This window comes from Microcaecilia unicolor, chromosome 1, assembly GCF_901765095.1.
Source record: "Microcaecilia unicolor chromosome 1, aMicUni1.1, whole genome shotgun sequence".
NCBI classification, from domain to species: Eukaryota; Metazoa; Chordata; class Amphibia; order Gymnophiona; family Siphonopidae; genus Microcaecilia; species Microcaecilia unicolor.
Genome location: NC_044031.1, coordinates 616,600,460 through 616,620,527, shown reverse-complemented (window position 1 = coordinate 616,620,527; position 20,068 = coordinate 616,600,460). Strand labels below are relative to the sequence as shown.

General features: G+C 43.0%; 1 protein-coding gene across 6 annotated transcripts in view; it reads left to right on the top strand.

Moving 5' to 3' along the window:
• Positions 1 to 19,553, top strand: part of TSTA3 (tissue specific transplantation antigen P35B) — a 33,932-nt gene extending 14,379 nt beyond the window's left edge. For all 6 annotated transcript variants that reach the window (XM_030219962.1, XM_030219947.1, XM_030219933.1 and 3 more), the window contains exons 5-11: positions 217 to 290; positions 4,264 to 4,397; positions 5,295 to 5,359; positions 6,900 to 6,966; positions 10,452 to 10,531; positions 15,253 to 15,352; positions 18,949 to 19,553. In XM_030219962.1, the coding sequence (XP_030075822.1) occupies positions 217 to 290; positions 4,264 to 4,397; positions 5,295 to 5,359; positions 6,900 to 6,966; positions 10,452 to 10,531; positions 15,253 to 15,352; positions 18,949 to 19,004 (576 nt within the window). In that variant the 3' untranslated portion in view covers positions 19,005 to 19,553. The remainder of the gene's footprint in view (positions 1 to 216; positions 291 to 4,263; positions 4,398 to 5,294; positions 5,360 to 6,899; positions 6,967 to 10,451; positions 10,532 to 15,252; positions 15,353 to 18,948) is intronic.
• The last annotated feature ends 515 nt before the right edge of the window (positions 19,554 to 20,068 follow it).

Sequence of the window (20,068 nt, the reverse complement as noted above, 5' to 3'; positions counted from 1 at the left end):
CAGATAACTTTGCTGGAGCTCTGATAAACTTAGGGTATAGTTCATGTAGAAACGCTAATCCAGCCTGCTAGCAGTATGCAGACAGAAGTTCAAGTCTTCAAGGTTTTAGTTCAACAGAAAAGGCATTCAGAGTATGGTTTGATATTTACTTAAATTCCCAAGAGCCATAATAAACCAACTAGGTACCAACCTATAATTATGTGTTGTCTTGTGCAGATTCACAACGGACCTCCCCACAACTCGAACTTTGGGTATTCATATGCCAAGAGAATGATAGATGTACAGAACAGGTATGTTCCTTCACAACAGGCGGGGGATGGAGGGAGCTGTGGGGGAGGCTGGGGAGGTGATTGGGCTGTGGGATTGAAAGAGGCTGTGGGGCCCAGGGCTGTGGGATGGAAAGAGGCTGTGGGGAGGCCCAGGGCTGTGGGATAGAAATGGGCTGAGATGGCAAGGGGTCCTATGCTGTGATACAGACTGTGTTGTGGAGTGGAAGAGGGGAGTTAGGGATGATACAAGTTGTTGGGGAGGGGGATACCATGTTTTGGAATTGAACATAAGAATAGCCATACTGGGTCAGACCAATGGTCCACCTAGCCCAGTATCCTGTTTCTAACAGTGGCCAAACCAGGTCATAAGTACCTGGCAGAAACCCAAATAGTACCAACATTCCATGTTACCAATCCCAAGGCAAGCAGTAGTTTCCCCATGTCTGTCTCAGTAGCAGACTATGGACTTTTCCTCCAGGAACTTGTCTAAACCCTCTTTAAACCCAGATACGCTAACCGCTGCCACCACATCCTCCAGCAAAGAGCCAGAGCTGAATTATTTGTTGAGTGGAAAAATATTTCCTCCTATTTGTTTCAAAAGTATTTCCATGTTACTTCATTGAGTGTCCCCTAGTCTTTGTACTTTTGGAACGAATAAAAATCGATTCACTTCTACTCATTCTGCACCACTCAGGATTTTGTAGACCTCAATCATATCTCCCCTCGTCAATCTCCCTTCCAAGCTGTGACCTAACCTAATTGAAAGAAACTGGTGGTTGGGCCCTATGTTGTGGGATAGGGAAGGTACTGGGGGAGGGGCTGTGCTGCAGGGTGACAGAGGCTGGGAGCATACAGACATGTCAGAATCGTGTGCTTGCCTAGTCTCTAAGTCAGTGTTTTTCAATTGATGTGCCATGGCTGCTCCCCAGGTGTGCCACAGTGAGCTGCTGCATGGGAATGGGGTGTGCGGGTGTCCAAGGGAATCCTTTGCAGGTCCATGGTGTTCCCATGGGAGTATACGAGCCCCTGTGACCACCTACCTACCCAGAGTCCTCCAAGATGTTCAAGTGCTACCTCCTCCTTTCAATAATTCAGCACAGCTGCACATGCTCTCTGTTTGGCAGTGTTGGATTTCAGCTGATCTACTGGCACATTCGTGTGGTGACCTCCATGTACAGCCTGGCCCATGCACGTATCACTGTGAGCCTTGCTGCATCAGCAAAGAGCAAGCACGTCTGCCCTGAATTATTGAAGAAAGGACTCCGAGAACTTGCTGCACAGTGTTAGTTAACCAGGGTTTGCCACCAAAGTGGTAAGTGTTGTGTTCTCCACTCCACCTAGTCTGAGTTCCCACTGTCGCTTTCTAGTCCTAATGTTTTTGTCTCCAGTTTTGTCCTCTCTAACCAGTCCCCAAATCCCCAATATTCTCACCTTTTTCAATCCCCGTCTTCTCCCCATAATCGTGTTGTCCTTCTTCCTGACTAAGTGCCTTGTAAGTGTGCTGTGAGATGAAAAAGGTTGAAAATCACTGCTTTCTAGGCTGAGAAACTGAAGCCCCCTTTTTCCCAGAGTTAGATCTGATTTTATTTCCAGACCTTGGAAGGTAAAATGGTGTCAGCACCTTACAGAAACCTAGAATGACAGTAAGGCAAGGATATTCAGTGTTGGTCCTCGAGGTCCAGAACGCAGTTGGGTTTTCAGGATTTCCCCAATCAATATATATACGAGATCTGTTTGCATACAATGGATGTAATGCATGCAGATTGATCTCATGCATATTCATTGGAGAAATCCTGAAAACTCAGCTGGGTTGTAGACCTCAAGGACCGACGTAGGCCTTATTGCGAGGCATTCTGTCTAGTCTGTCCATTTTCATTCTTTGGGCTGTGGCCTTTTCAAACCCAGTGCACACTTAATTAGCAACAATGCGTTCTGGCACACTAAGCTCTGTGGAGCAGGAAGTGCGAGTTTGTGGGGGTGGGACTCATCTGGCACCATTGTTGCTATGCATACAAGAATCTGATCTTAGGACCACTTCTTCTGTCCTGTTGCTCTCTGCTTTCACACTCTCTCTTTTTCTTAACAGGCGAACATTGCTTCTCTGCCCCACCCTGCTGAATCCGTGCCCTGACCATGCATAGACTTTTTTCTGTCCTCTTGTTCCTCTCACTTCTAATCTACACTCATCTCCTCCTCTGTGTAGGAGAGAGCAGCGTGGGTAGCACTTGCTCAGTTACCGTGACTGCCATCAGGGCACCTCCACTGCTGTTGCTTCCAGCATTCAGGCTAAGTCACCCTCTCTGAGTGCATTCTCTCCCTGTGTCACTCTGCCTGGAAATACTCAAAAGAGACAGCATAGGAGGGGAGCGAGGGCATTTTGCCGTGTAATATTTGTGCTGCCAATTTAGATCCCAGGCTTCAGGCTCATCCTGTAACTAGGAAGGAGAGGAGTGCATTACTATGTTTATGGAAAAAGATACTGTACAATTAAGAGCCACTGGTGATGGGGTTTGAGGAGTAAAGCCTGGGATAAGCACAGATGGTCCTTAGCTGTGGAGGAGTGAGGGGTAAAGTCTGGGATAAGCACAGAGGATCCTTATCTATGGGGGGAGTGAAGGACAACTTCCCTATGAAGAAAGATTAAGGAGGCTAGGGCTATTCAGCTTGGAGAAGAGATGGCTGAGGGGAGACATGATAGAGGTATATAAAATAATGAAAGGAGTGGAACAGGTGGATGTGAAGCATCTGTTCACGCTTTCCAAAAATACTAGGACTAGGGGGCATGCGATGAAACTACAGTGTAGTAAATTTAAAACAAATCGGAGAAAATTTTTCTTCACTCAACGTATAATTAAACTCTGGAATTCGTTGCCGGAGAAAGTGGTGAAAGCGGTTAGCTTAGCAGAGTTTAAAAAGGGGTTGGACGGTTTCCTAAAGGACAAGTCCATAAACCGCTACTAAATGGACTTTGGAAAAATCCACAACTCCAGGAATAACATGTATAGAATGTTTGTACGTTTGGGAAGCTTGCCAGGTGCCCTTGGCCTGGATTGGCCGCTGTCGTGGACAGGATGCTGGGCTCGATGGACCCTTGGTCTTTTCCCAGTATGGTATTACTTATGTACTTATGATATAGCCTGGGATAAGCAAAGGGGATCCTTAGTTGGGGAGTGAGGGGTAGAGTCTGTGATAAGCACAGAGGAAATTTAGCTGTAGGTGGGGGGGTTGGGGGAATGGATAAGCACACAAGATCCTTTAGCTGTAAACAAGTGAAGGGAAAGCCAGAGATAACTAGAGTTTGTGGCATTCCAGTAGGAAATGGGCAGATGGATTTTCAAAAGGCGTTTGACAAAGTAGGGAGTGGAGGAGTGGCCTAGTGGTTAGGGTGGTGGACTTTGGTCCCGGGGAACTGAGTTCGATTCCCACTTCAGGCACGCAATGAAGCCACAAAGTAGTAAATTTAAAACAAATCGGAGAAAACATTTCTTCACTCAACATGAAATTAAACTCTGGAATTTGATGCAAGAGAATGTGGTAAAAGCAGTTAGCGTAGCAGGGTTTAAAAAAGGTTTGCCTAATTTCCTAAAAGTCCATAAACCATTATTAAGATGGACTTGGGAAAATCCACTGCATATTGTAGGATAAGCAGCATAAAATGTATTGTACTATTTTGGGATCTTGCCAGGTACTTGTAACCTGGATTGGCCACTGTTGGAAACAGGATGCTGGGCTTGATGGACCTTCGGTCTGTCCCAGTATGGCAATACTGTGTACTTGTATGTACTTATAATGGTCTTTTGGACTCCTATCTGCTACCCTAGACTTTCTTCGTATGAAGTATAGGGTGGAATTTGTCCCAGTGCTCGGTGTATGTATGTGTGTGTGAGTGAAGGAACTGGGGTTTTACATTTTGCAGTTGCGCAGTCTTGTTTATGGTGAGCACAGGGAGAAGCGCCCTTACCCCAGTTCTGTCAACTCTCCTTCCTTCCCCCAGAGCATACTTCCAGCAGCATGGCTGCAGATACACTGCTGTCATCCCCACCAACGTCTTTGGACCCCATGATAACTTCAACATTGATGATGGACATGTGCTGCCAGGGCTCATCCACAAAGTGTACCTGGCAAAGCGTGAGTACCTCAGGGGGAAAAGCACAGGGCTGGGATGGGGTACAAAACTCCAGCCCTCGGGTGTGGCCTAGTGGTTAGAGTGGTGGACTTTGGTCCTGGGGAACTGGGTTCGATTCCCACTGCAGGCACAGGCAACTCCTTGTGACTCTGGGCAAGTCACTTAACCCTCCATTGCCCCAGGTACAAATAAGTACCTGTATATAATATGTAAGCCGCATTGAACCTGCTATGAGTGGGAAAGTGCGGGGTACAAATGTAAGGAAAATAAAAAAATATTGACAGTGTTCTTTTAGCACTTCCCTCACTACCAATACATCTCCTCTCAGAAGCTGTTCCTGACCTCATGAGCTGCCCATTCCCCATGGCAGCTTGTCTGCTAATTTTGGGGCATATCATTCAGTTCAGATCACATCTTCTTTCACAAGCTTAAGCCAGTGTTGATCCAGATTTATCTCATTTTTTTTTTGCGCTGCTGGAGGGTTCTGACTTGGGACCCGTTGTGTCACAGCATGGTGGGGGTATTAGCCATATGCTGTGTTATACCTTCTTCTGAAATATGGGGCTCTGTTGTAAGGATATCCAATGCTATGCAGCTAATTAGGTTGCATGAGAGAGCCCTCGTGTTGTAAGCAGCATGAGAGCAAATTTGTGACTGACTAAAATTAGACCAGAGTAATTCTCTTCATTCCAGTCTCCCTATCCTTTGCAGACCAACACAATCCTCCTGTCCTATTACAGCTCCAACTCTATGCCTGTTCTTTAGCTTTTCCAACTGTGTTAGGGAATGGGAATGGCAGATGCCTATTTCATTCCCCTGTCTGTGACTGGTTATGAATAGTACCTGTGCGTTTAGAGAACACTGATGTACATCCTCTCTCTCTTTTTTTTTTTCTTTAGAGAATGGTACAGCTCTTACCATCTGGGGCACAGGGAACCCCAGAAGACAATTCATCTACTCTCTGGTAAGCACAGTCCATGCACTCTTTCTTTCTCATGTGTACTACTAAATAGTAAATTTAAAACAAATCATAGAAAATATTTCTTCACTCAACATGTAATTAAACTCTGGAATTTGTTGCCAGAGAATGCGGTAAAAGCAGTTAGCAGGGTTTGAAAAAGGTTTGGATAATTTCATAAGAAAACCCAAAAAAGTCTGTATTAACATGGATTTGGGAAAATCCAGTACTTATTTCTAGGATAATCACCATAAAATCTGTGTTACTCTTTTGGAATCTTGCCAGGTACTTGCAACCTGGATTGGCCACTGTTGGAAATAGGATACTGTTTTTGATGGACCTCTGGTCTGTCCCAGTATGGCAACACTTATGTTCTTAATAAATATGCTTGAAATACATTTGCATGCACTGCCTGCATCGTAGGGCTGTGTGTGGGTTGAGAACTACACTCTACATAGGTATTTTGATCTCTAGGATCAGTGTCGTGAATTCTGTTAGGTCTCAATCTGCCACTGGATTTGGGATTTCTTCCTGATGCACAGAAGAGTCTCCCAGTAGAGGTTGTGGAAATAAGGACAGTTTCAGAATTCAAGAAAGGCATGAGACAGGCACCGGGTATCTTTGAGGGAGAGGAAGGGATTATGGAGCTGAGCAGACTGGATAGGTTACATAGCCCGTTATCAACGCTATGTTCCGTGTTTCATATTACTCTAGTGTTTAAAAAAATGGAGTTCTAGCTATCTAAATTCTGTTTACCCCTTTTTAACATTGGCTTTTAATGCAATATATGATCAGCCTCCCCCTTTTTCCCATATTCGGAGATGTCTTTTTCACTTTTTTTGTACCCAAGTGGTCTTTTTAGCCTTCTCCTTAGTGAAAGAAGCATGGGAAGGACTTTTTCCTGATCTGTTTCACCAGCCTGGATTTCATAATTCAGAGAAGTCCCTTTGACAGCTAAATATGTGGCTTTTAGGCCTAATGACAAGGTTGTGGATCTTGAACAGAGTAAGTCCCTTTGACCTGGAAGCCCCTCAAGTAGGGTGTGTCCTCCCCCCCCCCCCCCCCCCAATGTTTTGTTTTATCTTTCTGGATAGTACTAACTTTGTATTTTTATTGTGTTTCTACTGTTCACTTATGTATATGTTATGATAGTATAGATACATTTGATTCTCTGCTAACTACATTATCATTTTAGTATAAGGACCTCTTAGTTACGGGATCTTTATAAGGTTTTTATTGTATTTAATACATATTATCATTTCATCCTAGAGTTGCATGTATTCCTTTGCTGTATAGTTAACACTAACTACATATTAGTATTCTTGCAGTTCAGTAATAATTTGATTTTTGTGAAAAAAATTAGTACTATTGTTGCATGCCTAAGTGCATATTTTGGTAGGGTGTACAAGAAATAAAACCTTATTAGAATTATTTCTGTAAGTGAAACAGTGGTTGCAATAAACTTCAGCCATACAGGGAAGGTCTTTACTTGAGTCTATGAAAATGGATCTGTGAAGACACTAAAACGTTTCCTGGTTCCCTACAGGACCTGGCCCGACTCTTTATCTGGGTGCTGAGGGAGTACAATGAGGTGGATCCCATCATCCTGTCAGGTAGGTTCTTCCAGGCTGTCGCATGCACTCTGTCCTCACTGCACTTGCTGCCAGCTCTAAACAGAATGTTTCTGTGACATGGAGGAATATATTTGCTGTGTGTATGAGCAAAATGTATTCAAACAAGCCTACCCAAAAGACCCAGATTAATCTCATGAACCCATCTACCTGACATATACTGAAGAGAAAACGACATTGACCCAGATCTATCTCCCACCTTACCCTCCTCTCTCTATCACCTGTCTCTACCTACCTACCCATCCATTTACTACCCATCCATCCTTCTATTATGTTATACTTAATTTCCTACTTTACATAACAAAATTCTGTGTTACCTATTACTATGTAAGTCGCATTGAGCCCGCTTTTAGTGGGAAAGTGTGGGATACAAATATAATAAATAAATACAAATAAATAAATAAATCCGTGGTGTAAGGATTAGGCCAGTGATAGCTAGTGCATTTAGCTGTGATTTGGGACAACTAGGAACCAAATTCAGTCCCCTCTTGCACTGATGTGATGAGTCACCTGAAGCTTCCTTTCTGATTTCTTGCATACGTTTTGTGTTTTATATCTTCTCCTTTCTTGTGTTGGACAGATTTTATCTGCACACAGGGATATATGCACAAAGCTTACCGTACTGGGAACATTTGCTTTAGACTGCTTGTAGCCAGTCTAAAGCAAATGCTATTTAGTTAGTAATGCACAAAGGGGTTTTCCATGGCTCCAATGTGTGCCATTAGCAGCCACCGAGAACCCCAAGCAAATGTATTACAATGAGCTTATTAGTATTCTAATGAGCGTTCCAGGGGATGCACAGCTCCAGAGTTTCGAGCTCAAATGAGCAAATTTTTCGGCTGCTCTGAAGCTGTCAGAGAGGGAGGAAGGACAAGCAGGCAGCTGCAAAGGCTGCCTGCGTGTGCTCAGTAACTCTTCCCTTCACTCACTGACAAAATTTCCTGGTGGTCTAGTGAACCCCTCTCCCCCCCCCCCCCCCCCCCCCCCCGTACCTTAAATTTGGCAGGAACAACACCTCCTGCATCAGGCCCCACCACTTTCAAAATAGTGGTGTCCATCCCCTACCTGGTGCCAAAACAGTGCGACAAAGTGGTGGCTGTAGCCAGAAGGATGCTAGGCTGCATCGAGAGAGGAGGAGTAACCAGCAGAAGAAAGGAGGTGTTGATGCCCCTGTACAAGTCACTGTTGTGAGGCCCCTACCTGGAGTATTGTGTTCAGTTTTGTAGGCTGTATCTTGTTAAGGAAAGGATTTAAAAAGACTAGAAGCAGTCCAGAGGAAGGTGACAAAAATGAGATGGGGCTTGCGCCATAAAACGTATGAGAAGAAGACTGGAAGACCTAAATACGTATAGCCTAGAGGAAAGAAGGAACAGGGGAGATATGATACAGATATTTAAATACTTGAAAGGTATTAACATTGAAACAAATATCTTCCAGAGAAAGGGAAATGGTAAAACTAGAGGACATGAGTTGAGGTTGCGGGGTGGTAGACTTAGGAATAATGTCAGGAAATTCTTTTTAACGGAGAGGGTGGTCGGTGCCTGGAATGCCCTCCCGAGGAAGATGGTAGAGACAAAAACAGTGACGGAATTCAAAAAGGCATGGGATAAACACAGAGGAACTCTATTTAGAAAATAGACAGTAGAAAAGAAAAATAATTAAATAAAAACCCTTAAATGGCTGCAGGGGGTGAATGTATGAGTGATACTTGGACGGCTACTCCGGCTGTAAAGAACTAAGGCTGGTGGCAAGCAGACTTAGTAGGTCTGTGTCTGTATATGGCAGTCCAGTTTAGGATAAGCTGGAAAGGGCTTCAATGGCAACTTCAGTAGCTGGAACCGAGGGCAGTGCTGGGCAGAGATTTATGATCTAGGTCCCGCAAATGACAAGACAAATTTGGATAGCCTGGAGTGGGCTTTGATGGCAACTCCAGTAGGTGGAACATAAGGATAGAGCCAGGCGGACTTATGGTCTATGTCCCAGAAACGTCAAAGAAAGACTCATGATCAAGTATATAATATCACATTCATTGTTGATTTAATCATGAATTGGTAATGAGTGTGACTGTTGGGCAGACTGGATGGCCCATTCAGGTCTATCTACCATCACTTACTATGTTACTATTCTGGGGTGCACTGGGTGGGGCTAAACACCATATAAGGAGAAAAACTTTATATGTTGTTTAGCCCCACCTAATGCATCCCAGAATGCACCGGGCAGGGACTGGGTGCCACCATTCTGAAAGCGGTGGGGTCCAAGGTAGGAGATGACGCTCCTGCCCAATTTTATTTTAATTGTACCAGGAAGGGGGTCACTATACCTAGACCACCAGGGTTATTTGCCGGGGTGCACTCCGCTGGATGGTGCAGGGGCGAGGAGGGTATGGGATCCACTGGACCACCAGGGAATTTTGTTGGGGGTGCAAGGGGGGTCAGGAGGCACGGGAAGGGTTTGACAGCTGCATTTGACAGCTTCGAGTCGCAAACAACAACCGATGCACGAAGGGGGATCCGTGCATCTCATTTGCATGAGATCTCCTTTGTGCGTTGGTCACTGTTTGCGACGTGGTAAATTTTACCGAGGCAGCCATATTTTATAGCAACCTTTGTGCATCGGGCCCACAATCACAAATTTATCTGGATAAAAGAGGACAAGACTAAAAGCAAGCTGGGGATGTGTTTTTCAGGAATGGAGGAGTGATTAGAAGAGTGGGCCAAGAACCAGAGAAACCATCGTTCAGGTCCTACTGATAGCTCCTTGTGACCTTGGGCAAGTCACTTAACCTTTGCCTCAGATACAGTCTTAGATTATAAATCTTTCAAGGTAACTGAATGTAACTTTCCTTGAAGTCCTGAAAAAGGTGTGAGCTAAATCAAAATGAATAAAAAGAAGTCATGGAAGGGGGATGGGATTTGATATACCACCTTTCTGTGGTTACAATCAAAGTGGTTTACATATTATATACAGGTACTTATTTTTGTGCCTGGGCAATGGAGGGTTAAATGACTTAAAGATGCAGTGGGAATCCAACCAGCTAACAAAAACCAGAAAACTAACAATCCCCCAAGGTTTGCTTGCTAGCTAAATAGACAAACCTAGAAGCTGTAATAGCAGTCCTAAATTTCTTTAGCCAGCTGCTTTCTGTAAGCCCAGAAAGAAAGATTTCCTGAATACTAACTTCCACCCACCCCCCCAATCCTCTTGTTCCTTTCCACCCTGAATTACTGATTCCTCTCTAAGCATCAGATATCTAAAACAGATATGCCCAGTGTGGCCCCTCTCTTCTGTACATGAAACTAAGCTGAGAGCTGTTCTTCCCCCACATGAAAGTTATTACCACACCTGTGTGCTCTGTGTCCAGTGTTGCTTCTGGAAACTGAGCTTACTGTCCTTGTAAGAGCTAGACAGTGTTTTCTCTTTGCGCACAGCCCCTCTGTGTGACTCATCTTTACCTCCTTTGTGTTTAGTTGGAGAAGAAGATGAAGTTTCCATAAAGGACGCGGCTGAGGCCATTGTAGAAGCCATGGACTTCAAGGGAAAGCTTCTGGTATCCTTAACATACATGGTCTGGCTGTGGTCCTAGCATTCTCCTCTGGTGAGAATAGAAGGTTCAACCCTCTATGCACACTATTCAAAGGATCCTGTGCTGGGATCTGGTTGGAATCTCAATAACCTTCCCTGGTGAGATGGGGCATTTACTCCTTGGTCAAGGCCTAGGAAAGTTAAAGTAAATCTGTCTTCTGGATGGGAAATAGATTTTGCACCTGGGATGGGTAACCCTGGTCCTTGAGTGCTGCAAGCCGGTCAGGTTTTTAGGCGATTCCTGCTGAATATGCATGAGATGGATTTGTATACATTGCCTTCATTGTGTACAAATTAATTTCATGCATTTTCATGTGGATATCCTGAAAACCCAGTTGACTGTTGGCATTTGAGGATTGGAGTTGAACATTGCTTTTAAACAGAACAGAGACAAACAAGTCCCATGGGAGGAGGACTCTGTGTTCAGTGGTGGCCAGACTCAGAGTGCACATGTACCAGACTTTGAAGAAAGTCTTAATCTTCCTTCCAAGACAGTCACTGCACAGGCTGGGCTAGGTGTGGGTTATACAGACAACCTCTGTGTAGCTGTGAATGAAAACTTGAAGCACCATAACCAAGTAACTGCTTGCTGTGCTTGAACTGGAAGCCCTAAAGGAGCTAAAGTGCAATAAAAAATGAATATATATATATTTAGGAGCCTTGTCTATATAACATGGTGGCAATCTTTCCCCCAGTGCAGAGCGTAAGTTAGATACTATAGTGTGAGTGCCAGGACCACTACCATTTCACAGCTATAGTATCTAACTTACGCTCTGCACTGGGGGAAAGATTGCCACCATGTTATATAGACAAGGCTCCTAAAGAAATTTCCCCATAGAAAGTAGAAATTTTCATCTACATGTTTTTTGTTTTAAAAACCCTGAGAGATGACAGAATCCCATAGGTAAGCAGGACACTTAGCGCAAGGATCCCAAGACTTAATTTTGGATACTATAAGGGGCAGCATCGAAGCAGTCATGATTTGGAGCTCATTTAGCACAGAAGGTAGAAATTGGAAAACTTGGGGGTTAGGGCTGAGCAAATGGCGGAAAAGGAGTAGGTTTGAAACAAAGGGGAGGTAGAACAGCATGTACGATCATGTAAGCAAATCAATTCTGGCTTTCTTAGAATATGCATATGCTCTAATATCCAGACAGTATGAACCAGCCACATCAACCACAAGACCCTGTTTTCTGAAATTTCAGCAGACAGATGTAGCTAATTTACTTATAGTTTGTAATTGACAGCAAAAACTTACTGCCCCAGTGCAAGAGCCTTCAAACTGGTAATCACTGTTGTGGGAAGTGAAAGTAAAGATCTGAAGAGAAAGTTGTCTGTTGTAGAGGTGGAGATGTTTGGTAGATGAATGAAAATGGTTGAGAAGTAGGATGCCGAATTTGTGCAAATGGGTGTAAGTAGAAATAAATCAAAACAGAGAAAAGAAAATAAGATGATGCCACTTTTTATTGGACTAACTTAATACGTTTTTTGATTAGTTTTGAAGGTAACCCTTCAGATCGGAAATAAGCAGATGTTGACAAATATCAGAATATATAAGTGAATCACAAAAGCATTCCAATGACAGTCTCACAGGAAGAGGGAGGGGTAGGTTAGGTGAGACACAGGGAGAACTGGATGGGTGAGAGGGAGAGAGGGATGGCTGATTAGAGAGTGAAAAAAGCTGTATAATTTTATGGTTTATAGTGAGATAGAAAACCCAGATCTTAAGTCTTGTCTGGTGGGTGTCAAAATATTTCATCATTTTGACTTCAAAGGTCTTAGCTCCCGGATTGGCTTAAATTTTCCTTTTAGTATTCTTACCATAAGATCTTTGCAGTGCTCTGGTTTTATAAAGTGCTGTCCCTCAGAGGTGGCATCCTGGTTGACTTGTTTCTCCAATATAGCACCCTTCTTCACACTTTTTGCATTGAATGATTATATACCGCATTGTGGACTAACATGGCTACCACACCGCTTTACTGCAAATGAGTGAAAAACAAATTTGATTTATTAAAACTTGATTGCTATCTTTTTGAGGAAAAGCGATCATTGTACAACATTCAATAAACTAGAAAAATAAAAGAACATCAATGTTCTTAAAAGAAAAATAAAGGCAAGGGGTGAGAGGAGGAGACTTCAACGCTAATGGATCCCAAGAGAGCTCTTTGGATAGAGTCAAATAGAAAAAGCCTTTTTGAAAGAGATGTGTTTTCTTAAGAACTTGGGGATATGAGCAGTTTAAGCAAATAGAGGTTGGGAGAGGATTCCAAAGTGATAGGGCAAGCCAGAAAAATAAAATCATGGGTTCTGGTGGATTCTTGATGGGCTTCTTTTAGAAAAGGAGATCTGTAGGCGATTGTCATTAAGGAAGTGAAAGGCTCTGGGTGGAGTATAAGGGATAAGAAGGGAAGAAAGATAAGGAGGAACACCGGAGTAGTGAACCTTGTGGGCAAGGACTAGGATCTTATATGGATGAGGGGTGCGATAGGTAACAAATTTTGTTGAATAAGAAGAGGGGTAATACAGTCAAATCTGGTGGCACAAGAAAGGATCTGGACTGCAATATTTATTTATTGGGATTTATTTACTGCCTTTATAAAGAGATTCACCCAAGGCAGTGTACAGTAGGTACTTACAATTTTGTTAACGGCATAACAATAGTAAAATGACCAAGTATTAACATAAATACAATAAATGAGGTAAACTTGAAAACAGTACATTGAAACCTAATAATAAGACTACCATGAAACAGTATCAAAAATATACACATTTAGTGGCACTGAAATTCAAATACCAGACATATAATTCAATGTTAACATAATATTAATGATACACCTAATAAGCACACATTAAAACTTTCAACTAACATAGGTATGATGGTAATGCTTTTCTACAATACAGATTGAAGTCTGGTTAAAAGTAATTCACCTTTAGGAGGAAAGGGAGGGAAAGAACACCCTGCTTGTGAGACAAGATGGGAGTTTTTGCCATGTAGGGTCAGGGAGGGTTAAGAAGAAACACCCACAGGCTAGAGCATAAGGAAAGGAGCCCAATAGGGTCTGAGCTTGAGGCCAGGTTACTGTGAAGTTCACTCAAGGTCACTGAGGACAGCCCTTTTGCACGCAGCTGCCAGGGGCTGGCCCATCAGAACACAGATTGTAAGGATAATCGGGAAATGACAGTAGGGAACAAAAGCCTTGGGCTTAGCTGAGAGGGAGGACATAATAACAAGAATAGCCATACTGGGTCCGACCAATGGTCCATCTAGTCCAGTATCCTGCTTCCAGCAGTGGCCAGTCCGGGTCACAAGTAACCTGGCAGAAACACAGTTAGTAGCTCCATTCAATGCTACCAATCCCAGGGCAAGCGGTGGCTTCCCCCATGTCCATCTTGATAACAGACTATGGACTTTTTCTCCAGGAACTTGTCCAAACCTATTTTAAACCCAGATACGCTAACTGGCATTACCAGATCCTCCGGCAACGAGTTCCTGAGCTTAACTATTCTTTGAGTGAAAAAATATTTCCTCCTATTTGTTTTAAAAAGTATTTCCATGTAATTTCATTGAGTGTCCCCTAGAGTCTTTGTACTTTGAACGAGTGAAAAATCGATTCACCTCCACCCACTCCACACCACTCAGGATTTTGTGGACCTCAATCCTATCCCCCCTCAGCCGTCTCTTTTCCAAGCTGACAAGCCGTAACCTCTTTAGCCTTTCCTCATACAGGAGCATGCAAAGGAATTGCCCTAAGAGTAAAAATTATACACTAAGCAAGTGTGGCTGCAGTAATGTATAGGACTACACACTAAGCAGGAAGTACCTACAGTAACATGAAAAATCCTAAAATATGAAAACAGCATTAAACGTGCTTTTGAACTAGAAGAAATGCAAAAGATGCAGATGTTACTGTGGGAACAGAACACAAACACTCTTTAAAACATTGAGAAACCACTGTATTAGAAGAAGTTGATGATGCAGTTTCAGTTAATGTAATCAGGGTTTGGAGAAGATGGTAGAAGGATTTTCTCTTGTCAGGATGGACTGGGTAGATAATAAAGAGTGAGAGAATTTCTGTGTTACAGACAACATAAAGCTGTTCAGATATCAAGTGAATGAGGAGCCACTTGGAGTTTTGTGTTCAGTTTTGGAGGCTGAATCTTGCTAAGGATGTAAAAAGACTTGGTGGTGTAACAAAAATGGTATGGTGTTTGCGCAACAAGACATATTAAGAGAGACTTGATAAACTGAAAATGTACACTGTGGAGGAAAGGAGAGACAGGGGTGATATGATACAAACATTTAAATATTTGAAGGGTATTTAATCTTCAAACAAACCTTTTCCAGAGCAGGAAAGGTGGTAGAACTACAGAACATGAATTTAGATGGGGGGGGGGGGGGGGTCCGACTCAGGATTAACGTCGAGAAGTACTTTTTCATGGAGAAGTTGATTTTCACTAGGATTGGCAAACAGCTGGAACAGACTTCCAGCATAGATGGTAGAATTCAAGTGTGCATGGGATAAGACATAAATGGGCAGAGTGGATAGACCCGGTGCTTTTTATCTGCCAACATCTATGAGTCAGGGAATTTTTTTAATTCAAGGGTGTAGTAGGGGCTGCTCGGTTTGTAGGGAGGTCTGCTCCCCAAGAATTATTTTACACTTTCCCTTAATCCCTTGCATTCAGTTTGATTCCACAAAATCAGATGGACAGTTTAAGAAAACAGCCAGCAACAGCAAATTGAGGAAATACTTACCAGACTTCAAATTCACACCATTTAAACAAGGTAATAATATGGGCAATGGAAGAACTTCGAACATAAATCTCTTGTGCCCACCATTGCTGTGCTAGTCTTGCATGGATTTTGTGACCTGTTCTTTCCCATTTCTATTTCCACGGGCCATTACCGAATTAGTGTGGGTTACTGTAGGTAAGTGCTTCCCAAACCTCTCCCATTAGCCAGATGGTGAAATACTGACCAGGAAGGCAGGATGCTTAGGCAGTGACCTTACTAGTTTTGGTAGCTGTTTAGATTGTTATTAAGCTTGATGGGATGATAATGGGGATGTGGATTACGTAGGGGATCCTGATTTCCGATCGTAATATAGTTAGGTGTTCTAGCTAAAGTGCAGGTGCTCATGTAACCAGGTCTGTCTGTCGAGTTATGCAGAGAATTGAGGAGGCTAGAGTGTTTGCCATAGGAGCCAAGAAAATCCTAACCTAACAGAAACCCAAGTATTTATTGTTTGTGGCTATTTCAATCATTACTAAACTTTGTGATTAGACCTGGGAAGGAAAGATTGCTGGAGGTTGAACTAAGCCAGGGACTTGTATGCTCTTTTTCCCAAGATGGTGGATAAAGGGAGAGATGTTATGAGCGGCCATGCACTGTGGCTAGGAACTGGAACATATGCTTGCAGCATACATGGGAAAAGCTGGGCAGACTAGATAAGGTGGTTGATCTTTTTTTACTTCTGTCATCTACTGGGTTGCTATGAAGCTACCACAGACAGTTGTGTGTTCAAGATAGTCACAGTGTATATGGATGAGATATGTTTACAGTAGGTCTCCAGTATATTCAGATGTGGATTTCCTCAAGCCCCAGCTTGTGGGTCACAGGACAGGTTTCAGTAGCCATGTTCTAGGCCGCCTTGTTTGACAGTAGCACTTCCCTGTTAGTAGTGTACCTACAACATTCACATCAGCAAAACAAGAGAGGCTCTTCTGATCTGCAAGCAGTGAAAGGTGGGGGAGGGGGGAAGCAGATCCCAGAGCAAAGTTTTCACAAAAAGTTTCTTTATTAACGAGTGAAACTTTTTACTAAGGTATCTGTTTTTCTTTTTGCATTTCCTACACCATTCACACTACGACAGAATTAAAATTAAGATGTGTGGACTGTACTATATACACTGTTAAACTGCATCATAGGCGCTGACTCCGTGGGTGCTGTGGGTGCTTGAGCACCCCCAATAGTCACCCACCGGAAGTTCCTTGCAGGGCGTCCCCCTACCTCCGAAATTTAAAAGTCACTCATCTTACCTCCTCGTCGGAGGAATTACATCTGCAGCAGCAGCCCAGGAAAAAGCGTGCAGGCAGGAGACTCAGAGCTGTTCTGTTTGGTCTCTCTGAGCTTTGGTCCCGCCCTCATTTCCTGTGTACGCAAGGGCTGGACCAGAGCTCAGAGAGACCAAACGGAACAGCTCTGAGTCTCCTGCCTGCACGCTTTTTCCTGGGCTGCTGTCTCAGATGTAACTTCTCGGAGCAGGAGGTAAGATGAGTGACTTTTAAATTCGGAGGGGGGGAGAGGGGGGGGTCTGGAACTCAGAGTCAGGGAGGGAGGCCTGGAGTCAAGTTTGGTTTGAAATTGGGCCCCTGGACCCAGGCAGTCTTCAAAATCACACAAGTTGTGGCAATTTATGTATTTGGTGATCCAGAAGAGACAGAAAAAGGTCTGCACAATGTTCTTCCTGACCCCTAAGGACAAATGTGATGGTGGTGGTGTTGAAAGTCCTTTTGAGCTGTGTTTCAGGAATTAAATGATTTTTGAAAGGAAATAACACTTTCTATGTTTTACTTTGTGTGATAGTTTGAGAGGTAAGATATAGTAAAGGTATTTTAACCAGATTTGTTCATGTGTGGCATTATGTTGAAGGTAAATGATGAATTGGTCCTTTTGAATTTGTCCCTTTTTAAATGGATATTTTTAAATGAAGTGCTAATTGGTGTCTTGACACTGTGGGTTCTTTTCTATTGGTTTGAAGAGGTGAATAACAGGGAATCTGTGTTCTAAAGCATTTCTGCCTTTCATGTAATAAATAAATAGATGCCATCTAGAATCTCACTTAAAGGATCCATGCTTTTAATAAGGCCTGTCTTAAGATCAGCGAGTGTTGCTTCTGAAAATGTTGTTCCATGGGTCAAAGGAAATGTCTACACAGTGTGGTATTTATTTATTTTGTAGTGGTTTTATGGACATAATTAGTTGCACTCGCTTCTACCTTCCCTCCTCTCCTCTTTTTCCTCTACACATTATTATTTTTTATTGAGTTTTTATTGAATAAAGATCAAACATACAAATATAAATGCAAATATTCAGTCGGATACTTTCCAATTTAGAATTTTAACATCTTCAGAATAGCTTTAACCAACTGTTTATGTCTCCCCTTCCCTCCTCCCCCCCATCCACTCCCTCCCTCCTAGTTAATTGTCAAGGTAGAGTCCGGTCCTCTACACATTAATTGATTTGCTTGCTTTATTATTTTTTGTCTATTAGATTGTAAGCTTTTTGAGCAGGGACTGTCTTTCTTCTATGTTTGTGCAGCGCTGCTTACGCTTTGTAGCGCTATATAAATACTAAATAGTAGTAGTAGTAGGAACTTGGAGGGGGAGGGGAGGGGAAGGGGCATGGCATGGCCTGGCCTGGAACTGGGAGAGTGAGGGGGGAGCTGGAACTCAGAGGCAGGGATGGAGGCCTGGAACTCGGAGGGAGGAGAGGGGGCAGGGGAATGCACCACTTGTAAAAAAAAAAAAAAAAATCAGCACCCCCAATCATTTTGAAAAGTTGGCTCCTATGAACTGCATAGTAGATGTACAAGACCTTTTAGCATAACTACATGCAGGCTTGGGGTAGCCTGAACCAACAGAACAAAGGCACATGTTATAACCATCTACTAACAAAATTCATATTTTGCTTTTGAAGTAAGCTTAAAGAGAGTAATTTTCAAATGCATCCAACATGGTTTTATTTGTAGAAATAGTTTTTAAATAAATTGTCCACTGCATACATATCGATGGTTATGCACACATGGCCAATACATTCATAAATGTGTGCACATAATCAGGATGAGAGGCAGGGTTGGGAAAGAGACAGCATTTACCTATTTCCTGCAGGTTGATATTCACTGATAAAGTATCCACACGGACTTTGTGAAGTTTCAAAGGGAAATTTTTACCCTTGAAAATTGATGTAATGTCTGCAAGTGAAAAGTACCTGCAGAGATTTTGCATACAGACTTTGAAAGTTGCCCTCTAACTGTGAAACACATGGCACTGAAACAATAGCATGCCTTGTATGTGATAACTGTTCACTGGGTTGTAAGCGATCCTTGGCTGCCTTCAGTTCTTTTTCAAGGTTTTAGCATGCCCATGTTTTTCTGGTTTTATCATGGTTTGTTGCACCGTAATATGTAATCCAATTTCAATGTTGTTCCTCATTTTATTGGTCTCATCTCCAGCACTGGAGCGGTACTTCAGTTTATCAAGTCTTCTGATCAGCAATATTAGATTCGACCAGGAAGTTAGAGGATTATTATCTATCTTGGTTTAAAACTAAATATCACTTGCTTGTTTGGTAACAGTTGTAAATTTTACCTTCCTTTCCAGCTGTTCAAGAAACATGTAGCTGGTTCAACATGAATTATGCTTCTGCTAGAAAGTGAGAACCCAGGCAGGACTTGAGTGCTGTCGGGCACTCTAGTACCCTATGCTTCAGCTGGCCCATCTCCAACTGATTCCGGGTCTTGCTATCACTGCAGAAAAGGAATGCAGTGACCTGAGCCCATGTGGTGACATGGTGATGGTGTAAAGATAATGGTGGTGGTTTGTTTTAAAGGACAGACATTGATTCATGCATCCAGGGCATCCCACCGTAGCTTCCATTATTTCAGAATCAATTACTGGTGTAAGTTACAAAAATTTCAAATTTATTTTTATTTCACTTTTATGGTATATTTAAATTCTTTATTTTGAGAAATAAAATAGAAATAGAAAAGAAAGATATGTGGGACATATCTATGGTGTGTAACAGGGTGCAACCAGTAGCTAGGAAAGGACTTTACACTCAAGTGAAGCAGAGGAATTACAAGGATGTAGCTATCACCTGTGGGGGTCCTTACTTTTTCCTACTGTCTCTCAGATTGAGGGCTAGATGCACTAAACATAACCAACCAGCAATGTGGTTTTTAAACTGGTTCTAGCCAGTTTAACATGCAAGTAGTAAACCAGGACATGCACAAAAGGGTTCTCCGAGCCGTTTTCCGACTCAATGCACCGTGGAAAACCTAACGGGAGGTCTGCACCTCTTGTTGGGGCTACTGAGCGGGACTCATACCTAACAATTGGACGTCCTTCACCAAAAAAAAAGTTTTGTTTCAGCACTAAACTGCTGTCTGGTTCTCTTTTCATGTGCTGATTTTCTTGTAGCAGAACAGCCCTGACCCCTTCCCCCTCCCCCCCAGGCATTTTTCTGCAGTCACAGTAGGGAGCTCCCTACAAAATCAAAGGCAAAAGCATTTAAAGCCTCCCCAGAGCCCCTGCACCACCCACTCTACCAATTAGTGTATCTGGAGTGAGATTGTCCCTGACCAGCACTTGGACATTTTCCTTCAGCTTTTGTGATGGGCTTCCTTCTCAGACGTGTTTTTCTTATGTGCCTGAAATGACCACATCCATGGAGGTTCTTTCAACATTCTCCTCGTCCCCTCCAAGACTGTTTTCAGCTTGC